We start from the raw sequence: 10,091 nt of genomic DNA, 5'->3' as shown, positions 1-10,091 counted from the left end.
TGTAGATATTATGTGTTGCACCCAAAATCTCCTCAACCTTATGGTTTCCAGATAAAAACACTGTTAGACAGTCTAGATATATGTAGAAATAAAGTGCTCCCATGTAGGATATCATAAACCCCTCCATGGAAATTACCTGACATGTCTGTTTGTGAATATTTTATTGGTGTAAAAAAGAACAGGTTACTCTTTATGGGACATGTTGAAGAGCATAGGTAATCGACTTTTATATATACTGATGGCTCCAAATCTGATGCTGCCGTTGAATTTGGAGCATAAAGTAATGCTTTTAATTGTAGAGGTGCACTTCCTCTAGCATCCTCTATATTTATTGCCGAACTATGTGGCAAACTAACCCCTATTGAGAAAATAGCGTTTAAAAATGAAGATAATATTACCAGTTTTAGGGATGCAAGAAGTGTCCTAAAAGCTTTAGAAGTTTTTAATTCCAATAATCATTTAGTTTTAAAGATTTTTAAGTAGCTTTTACTTATTGGCATGAAAGGTATAATGGCATGATTTTGCTGGGTTCCGGCACACGTAGGTGTGTCTGGAACCGAGAAGGCAGATTCCCTGGCAATGAATGCTGCAGCCCAGCTACTACCAAGAGGGCATCCCATTCCCTGTAATGATTTTTTTACCTACAATTAACAATTTTATGTATAATAATTGGAAATAGCATTAGAATAGTTTACTTGAAAATAAGTTGAGAGAAATATGTAATGTTTTATCCTCTTGTAGGTATAACGGGATGCCCCGAAAGTGGGAGACCACTCTTGATCTTCACCACATTGATCACACTCGAACACGAGTTTTGCTGGCTGGCCAACATGAACCATAATGCGACCACTGGTTGATACCCTTAACCGTGAAGCATTGATTGACTGAATACCCCACATATAGCTCAGAAAGAAATAGATATCTGTTTGAGGCTCGAGGTGAGGATAGCAGGTTCATCCTTGCTAGGATTCTTGGACATTATGGGTAGTACAAGGATAGCAGCGTTTTTGGATCTATTTCAGAAGCAGGTCTTCTGAAAGCTATTCAAATTTTATAATGGCATATTTGCTTACATGGATTTAATTGAATATTCATTTAATCTCTTTTCATAATAAACGATATCGGTTTCAATGACCTTCGATGCCAGGATGACAAAATACCTCAAATCAATCAATTAATCAATCAGTCAATCAATCAATCAATCAGAGCTGTCAAGGAGACTATTCGGCGCGTGACGTCATCTGCAAAGAGAACACATTGGAGCTCATTGGAGCTCAGCTTCACGTCAGCTCAAACCAAGGCCAATAAAAAAGGCAAAAAGTACCTAATGTTGATATTTCTTTCACGCATTTTTTGATTGCAAAAGATGTATTGAAGTCAATGTTACATATCGCAGTAGTTATGAGAGACTTAAATAACTAAATAAATTAATTGTGATACTAAAGGTTCCCGACTAATTGTTATAGTTTAAATATATGATTTCATAGTAAATTGAACCTCTCTCAGTTATTCTATATCTTTAGTAAAATATGTGTGATCCGTTTAATACTTGATGTCAAATTTTTCAACAACATATTCCAACAATTCAAAATCATATATAAACTTAGAATGAAAAGGTGAATCAGCTGATTATTTCTTTTCCTATATAAAATGCATCTATTTTTGGTATATAAATATATATTCATACCAACGATTTTTTTAACAGATTAAAAAGGCCACTCAAAAGTATATTTCTCTTTCTTATAGAATTTTTTTCTGGAGGCGGAAATCTACTTGTAAATGGTTGCTGTTATGCTATAGATATTGAAATAATAGCTTAGGGTAGGATTTAGGAGAATCCCCGTAAATCCCCTAGAAAGTGCCTGTTTCGAATTAACAGAAAGATTAAAGTTCTAAATATGTTAAAATTTTACATTCTCGAGAAGAAATAATGAATAATTTTCACATTATAAATCCTTAACATATATCGTCTTCATCAACATAAAACATTATATCTACAAGACAGATATGTAATAAGAATATCTCAACTTCATCAAGTTGAAAAAAAAATATGGTTTCTCGAAAAACATATACTATATACATGATAAGAACATGCGAAATAATAATAGCTCCTCCTAAAAATCCCCCAGTTAGATAAAAATGACACCAGCTTCTTAAGAGGTTTGTGGAATAGTCCAAATATATAGAGTAGAAGTCGTGCCGACACACCTATCAGGTACAATAAATTCGAGTAAGTGCAGTTGTCAACAAGATAAGTGGACTCCAACCAAAATGATGGGCATGAAATTCTCTCAATACACATGATAATGCGTGGAGACCAATGGGGCAATATAATGGACTCCTATTAATTTCGAGTTTGAATTATTATAGTACACGAGTGTATTTTCTATTTTTAGAAAACCGCATGTATATATATATATATATATATATATATATATATATATATATATATATATATATATATATATATATATATATATATATATATATATATATACATATATATATATATATATATATATATATATATATATATATATATATATATATATATATATATATATATATATATATATATATGTAATAAGTGAAATAATTATTATTACATGTTTAAAACACATGACGTAATATGTCATTTTGGATGAAGATGCTAGCCGTGGGATTTGCTGTAGTCACTCAAATCATAAACAGGATGCACAATGCAGCCTCAACCATGTAAAATTTTTCTTAAACGTCAACACCAATGCATCAGTGTGTGAAAGTTTGTGACGTCACCGGATGCAGGTGTCTTCCGAGATTGTGATAAAATTGCTACATCAACTAAGCATACGATATCTGTGATATCGATAATTTAATCAGTTCATATCTATACTTCACCAGAATTGGTCATCTGACCAAACCAGCTCCCTCCTATGATGGAGATGTTTAACTCTGTTGTTTTTAAACAATAAATACTTTTTTGAAGCTAATAAGATGTACTTCGTTATCCAGCTTTACACATCTTAAACAACACATACTCAATGTGTGCTTATAAAAGTAGCACACTTATAAATGGTGGCAGCGGTTAAACTCTACAAATCAGAGAAAGATCTTCAAGTAACTATAATATTAAACTCTAAGAATTAGAGAAAGATCTTCAAGACTTCAAAATAAAAGCTGTAAAACCAGAGAAAGATCTTCAAGAACTCAACGTTATCTACATGTATCTACAATTTTGACAAAGTAATATAGTCCATCAAAATATTTAACATTTAATGAATGTTATGAATACAAACCGATGAACTGGATCTCCAATCAACATCCCAGGAAACCCAAGGACTGACGTTCAACGTTTGCAAAACATATCCAGGAAGCACTACATTCAACAAGAAACTTGAACGATACATCGCTAACAAAACATCAAGAGAGAGAGAGAAAGGATGTGTCGACATCACACAGAACCATATATAAGCTAAGTACAAATTTTTGAATTCATTCCATTTTGGGCAGTGAAGTGTAGTTATCACGAGTCGTTAGTCGATTATTACTGGGGTGAGTGAATTGCTAATCTTTTATTTCCGTTCATTAAAGGAAACTGTGTTGAACTCCGAATTCTCATCTAGAATTTTTTCTCTCTTTGTGCTAATTCCTTTTTCTTTCAGAAATTCTCGGGAAATGTCTTGGGATTAGTAACATTGTTTGGGGAATTTTATTATACATATGCGTTTACGCAGTGGACGTCTGTACTCATATAGATATTTTGATAGAATTGCAAGGGGTCGAAGAGATAGGAAAAGAAATACAGCAGTCATGACTCCCCCTGTGAGCCCTACCCCTGGACCTAGTGGCGTAGGCCAGACTAATCCTCCTCCAATAGTGACGCTTGTAAATGCCAGGTCAGCAATCCTTCCTTTTCAGGGTCGGGTCAATGAGTTCTTGCCACAAAATGTGGAGTCATGGATTTCATCCGTCGATGCCCATTTAAATGCCAAACAAATCGTAGACCCTTTTGTACAATTACAAGAAGCTAAAAGTTTTATAGATTTTTCTAAGGGGGATGCGAGTGCGTATTTAAGAGGTGTTTCATTTCAAGAAGCAGTTACCTGGGATGATTTCAAAGTTAGGTTACACGCAGTCTATGGGGGTGAGGAAGCCTTGGATGTAGTATTTAACGTTACGAAATACACTTAATCAAGCCACTATGAATCGGCTTAATGTTATTGAGAGAGCAGCTCTCATAGCTGATAGGCTTAACGAATATCAGGACATTTTAGGTCATTCCACTTGGGTTATTAACGATAACATCTCCGTGAAAGATTTTTTACGATTAATGTATTTGACTTGCATGACACTTATGTTGCCTGAAGCTTTAGTGCGGTATTTTGATAAGAAGTTAACGCCTGCAAGTACGGAATTGGATGTATATAAACAGATAAAGAAACACATGTCCAAGTGTCCAGATCTCGATCCCGTGTTAACTCAAGTGTTTGCAAAGAATGAAACAAAGCCACAAACAGTGAACGTAGTTAGTAGTCAAGTAGCGGGAATGATGTGTTATAATTGCAAACGTCAAGGTCACTTAAGCGCGGACTGCAGAACGAAATTCTGCTCGATTCACAACAGTGCAACTCATTCATACAGTCAATGTTACTCGCGTAAGACACAACAGAATCCCAGAAATACACAGTCAATTCCACAGTCAGTTCCATATGGAAATAAAAAGAAAAATCCTCATTTTAACAATAAGAAGAAACAACCAAATGTCAATGTAGTTCAGAGTCCAAAGCAAACAAACACTTCTTCGAATATCGCTGAGCCTGGGCCATCAAACCAGACCTCGCAAGGTCAGACTAATTTTCAGAATGTGCAGAGCAAAGCAAATACCACATAGTTAACTCCAGAGGGGAAGAGAGTGATGTTGGGTCAAGGTCATTCATGTCAACATCAATAGTATTGAATAATCAATTTAATGTTTTATCAGATAATTGTGAGACACTAGATTTTCCTATGAAAAACACGGCCAAATTAAGTAAAACAGTGCATGCTCCTGTAGATTTGCAACGAATTCATACAATAATAAGCCAAAATGAGTTACGACCAACCTTATATGCTGTAAATTTAGAACACAAATCCTTTACGTTATTTTTTGACTCTGGTAGTCCACGTAATATCATGGATTTGAAGACACATCATTTGTTGTTTTCGAACTTTCCGATTGAAAAATCCGGAATTAGACTCTCGGGTATAGGAAATAATGAATTAAATGTCATAGGCATAACTCATGTTCAGTTCAAAGTCGGTAAATGCACGTTTGCCGATACATTTGTTGTAGTAAAAAACCTTAATATGTATCCAGCTGTAATTATAGGATACCCATCTATGGGAAATCAAAACATTATCTTAGCCCCTGCCAAGCACGGCGTGTATATCAAAGGGAAATTCTATAAGTCTTCTAATACCTTAAAATCAGTTTTGGATAAAAAGGAGACGACAAATGTAACCGTAACGTACGTTGAAGAACCAATAACTTGTCTCACTAATAAAGAAATAATATACGCGACCCAGCAGAATTCTCGTTCACCCGTAATATCATCTTGCACGCAATCTATCGAACCAAATGTACCTTCGAATTTAATAGTGCAAATAAAGAAAACATTACCGGGATCTGAAATATTAATCCTTTCCGACACTTTGAAAACTAACGGATTGTCTGTCACACAAGCTATTTATACAGTAGGCTCACATCAACAATGTAATATTGAAGTCTGTAATCATTTAAATAACACTTTAGTAATTCACAAAAATCAACATATCTTGGATGTAGAAGTTTATAAACATCGTATTCTTACCGTTGCTGAGATCAATCACTCTCAATCAGCTGCGGATGAATCCCTTTTGCGATCTATTAAAAATAAAATCAATAAAGACATTCAAGACGAAGAAATTCAGCAGAACATTTTTGGTCTTTTAACTAAATATCATGATGTTTTTTCCACTACGGATGGATCCTTAGGAAAAACAGATGTGATCGAGCATCAAATAAGGTTGAAGGACAAGCAGAAAATTATCTATTTACCCTCGTACAGACTCCCTATGAAATTCCAGAATGAAATAAATGATGAAGTAGGTAAAATGCTAGAAGAAGGAGTCATTCGGAAATCAAACAGCCCTTATAATTTTCCTTTAATAGTTGAACCGAAAAAGATCGAACATGGCGTATCTGCGTCGACTTTCGTCGTCTAAACGAGGAGACAATCCCTGATCGATTCCCAGTGCCATGTACTGACGATATTTTGTCTTTGTTAGGTCAGAATAAATATTTTACCAGTTTGGACTTACTTAAAGGCTTTCACCAGATATCATTAGAAGAAGATAGTATCCCATACACAGCCTTCAGCACAGCCAGGGGACATTATAAATTTTTACGGATGCCTTTTGGTTTACGTTGTCCTCCTATAACATTTACAAGAATGATTAACATAGTGTTTGGAGACTTGTTAGGGGATATATTGCATGCCTATATGGATGATCTTGTAATCTTTTCCAACACCTTAGAAGAACATCTACGTAAGTTAGAACTAGTACTACAGAGATTAAGACAACATAACTCAAGGGTAAAGATTAGTAAGTGTGAATTTTTCAAAACAGAATCAATATATTTGTGTTTCATGGTGTCAAGCCAAGGTCTTAAAGTAGTCCATGATAAGGTGTCGGCTATACGTAATTTTCCCATACCTACTAATGTCAAGGGAATACAGCAATTTCTGGGTTGTAGTGGATATTACAGGCGTTTTATACGCAACTATTCAATAATAGCCGCTCCTTTAACTAATCTTACAAAGAAGGGCGTAGATTTCATATGGTCTGAGCAACATCAATAGGCGTTTAATACTTTGAAAGATGAACTGTGTAGTTCTCCTATCTTAAAATTTCCTGACTTCGGTAAGGAATTCTTCATTGCAACAGACGCCTCAGACTTAGGAGTAGGAGGGGTATTGCTTCAGCAATATGATAAACAATTTTTCCCGATAGCTTTCTATTCTCGAAAATTGAGAACTTCCGAAAGTAAGTATGCAGTAATAGACAAGGAAGGGCTAGCTATTGTTAATTCACTAGTGCATTTTAAGTTCATAATTTACGGTTATCCCGTTATGGTTCTTACTGACCTTAAACCACTAACAGAGTTCTTTAAAGGCTTCAACCACAGCCCTAAACGAACTCGGTGGCATTTGATCATTCAAGATTTTGGCGCAAGAATCGGGTATTTACCTGGGAAAGCAAATATCATTGCGGATACATTATCACGCAACCCCGTGTCATCTTGTACGGAGCCTTTAGCTGAATTAATAGATATATCAACATCCATACCTATTGTTAAAACGATATCTGAACAAGAAGATTTAGGCTGGAGCGCTGAATTGTTACAGACTGAGCAAAGAAAAGATCAGAAAATAGAAACAATTATAAATGCTTTGAAAGGCAATCATAAGGAAAAGGAATATATAAAGTATAAGCAGCAGAATTATATAATCAAAGATAATATTCTGTGTAGGACTGTGACAAGGAAAACCCGCAATCCACCACATGTAACTAACGACCAGGTAGTAGTACCAATCTCACTTATTTCCACTGTCTTGAATTGGTTGCATTCAAATCCATTACATGGACACCCGGGGTTCTCATTAATGTCACAGAAAGCCAAATCATTGTTTTATTGGCATACGATGCTTACAGATATAAAAAGACACATAGCTAATTGTCGCACATGTCAGGAAAACAAAGGGCATACGAAAACACCTTTCAGCCTAGGAGCTCATCCTGTGCCCAATCAACCCTTTGAAAGAATACATTTAGATTTGTTAACAGGATTTTACGAGTCAGACAGAGGAAATAAGCACCTCTTAGTAATTATAGATGCTTTAACTCGATATACAGAACTAATAGCGCTTAAAACTAAAACTGCGATTGAATGCGCTAGGAAGTTTTACGAGTGTTACATTTGTAAACATGGAATTCCACACATGATAATCTCAGACTCGGGTGGTGAATTTAATAATCACTTTCTTACCTCATTGTGTGAATTCCTCAGCATAAAGAAAATAAATACCATGATATATCACCCAGAGTCGAATGGGCTAGTGGAAAGAGCAAATAGGAAGATATTAAATATATTAAGAGTAACACTAGGGGGATCAGACCCCAACTGGGATATTGCAATACCGGCGGCACTGAGTACTCTGAATCATTTATATCATATATCAATTAAAATGTCATCGCATGAAGCATTGTATGGTACCCCAGTTAGAACGCCTTTCCATGTATTAACGCCTACATCTAATCTATCAAATCCTTTAAAAGAATGTATAAATGCAAGTATAAGTCGATATGATATCCTTTGAAAGAATTTAGAAGAATCACAAATCATAATGAAAAGGAATCATGATAAAACAGCGAAACCAACTAAAACATATACCGTGTGTGATAACGTGTATATTCAAATCAATGTACGCAAAGGACTCAATTATAAACTAACACCTAAGTTTGAAGGCCCATTTAACATTTTGGAAACATTAACGGCTAATAGGTTTAGAGTTCAAAACGTATCCCAACCCACGGATGAATAGTACCATTGGCTCACATAAGAAATTAAAAAGAAAAGAGAGGGAAAGAAGTGAGGGAAATTTTTTTTTTTTATGTGATTAAAAGTTTTCTTCTTAATACAGGAGTAATTACATATATTTTTCTCGTTACAGGTTTCCAAGATGAATTTTTTGTTGTTGGGAGTGATATTGTTCGCTCAGACATTTTTCTCATGTGGGATGAGCTCTAAAACTAAAAGTATAAATTTTAAATATGGCACTATAGTTGAAAGACAAGAAGACGTTTTTATTACATCAAGCAACGTAGTTGTAGAAGTGAATATGCAAGCAATTTTTCTTCAAGAGAATGATGTCACTAGCTTAAGAACCGCCATTTCAAGGTTTTCTGCCTCATTGGATGAGTTACATAGAAGACATTTTCATTTGACTACAAAGAGTTTGCTTGGATCAACATTAAAAGTTGCAGAGATGCTATCTGATGACTCTAAAAATAAGACTTACGAGACAGAATCTTTGGCTTATGACCTTTTGATGTGGACTGTAGGACACGAATATAAAGAAAGACGAAATCCGTTTATTTTTGCTGCATTAAACATCTTTGGGTCTGTTGCAAGTTTAGGTTTAGGAATTTCCAATCGTCTTAAAATTAGTAATCAAAATAAGAAAATTGAGTTCTTGACTCATGAAGATGAATTGATTATGTCAGAACTAAGGAATCAGTTAGCTTCAATCAATAAAATTATGGATTTAGTAAATGAACATTCAAATAATATCATTCAGATTATGGAAGTACAGGATTTGTTGGCAACGTTAACGTATTATGATTCAAAGATAGATCACATACATAACAGAATTGCACATTTCATTGAGAAATCCAAGGATTATGTAGAAGCTATCACATTAGCAACTAAAGGTGTACTGTCGCCCCATTTGTTGCCTATAAATTACTTAAAGTTAATTCTGGAGAACGGAAGGGATAAACTAGGCTATGTTCCTTTGTTAGGCGAACGTATGTTAGAATTTTATTACAGCCTAATTACTGTAAGGGTTGATAATAACAAGATTAGGATTACAATTCCCTTTGATTCTTCTGATGCCTGGCAATCTTACAGGATATCACCATTTCCGACTTTCATGACGAATCACTCAAATCCAGTAATATCCAGTTTGATAGGACACGTATTGATTTCCCCAGACAAAGGAAACATATACGGTCATTAAAGACTTAAATCAATTAACTCACTGTTCAGACGCAATGGATAGAAAAATATGTACAGCTGACTCATTTGAATTCCATAAAAACTTAATGGATTCATGCGAGTTAGGTATAGTGCTAGACGGTGCTCTCTCCCATACAAGTGAAAATTGTCTGGATAAGCTTTATCCCTTTGACAATAATGAGTTCAATTGCAGACTGAACAATGGCTCGTGGATACGATACGACAAGGACGGCTTCAATGTATCATGCCCTGACGGATCCACGTCCTTCGCCCACATCTTCGTTGCAGCAGA

At 35.0% G+C, this 10,091-nt stretch overlaps 1 protein-coding gene across 1 annotated transcript in view; it reads right to left on the bottom strand.

Moving 5' to 3' along the window:
- Positions 1-1,194: 1,194 nt before the first annotated feature.
- Positions 1,195-10,091, bottom strand: part of LOC137657500 (zinc finger BED domain-containing protein 5-like) — a 40,238-nt gene continuing 31,341 nt past the window's right edge. Inside the window, exon 2 of the mRNA XM_068391838.1 lies at positions 1,195-1,241. Within this exon, the coding sequence (XP_068247939.1) occupies positions 1,195-1,241 (47 nt within the window). The remainder of the gene's footprint in view (positions 1,242-10,091) is intronic.

Source organism: Palaemon carinicauda, chromosome 18 (assembly GCF_036898095.1).
Source record: "Palaemon carinicauda isolate YSFRI2023 chromosome 18, ASM3689809v2, whole genome shotgun sequence".
NCBI lineage: Eukaryota > Metazoa > Arthropoda > Malacostraca > Decapoda > Palaemonidae > Palaemon > Palaemon carinicauda.
The sequence above is the reverse complement of the archived record's forward strand: the minus strand, read 5'-3'. Positions and strand labels throughout refer to the sequence as shown.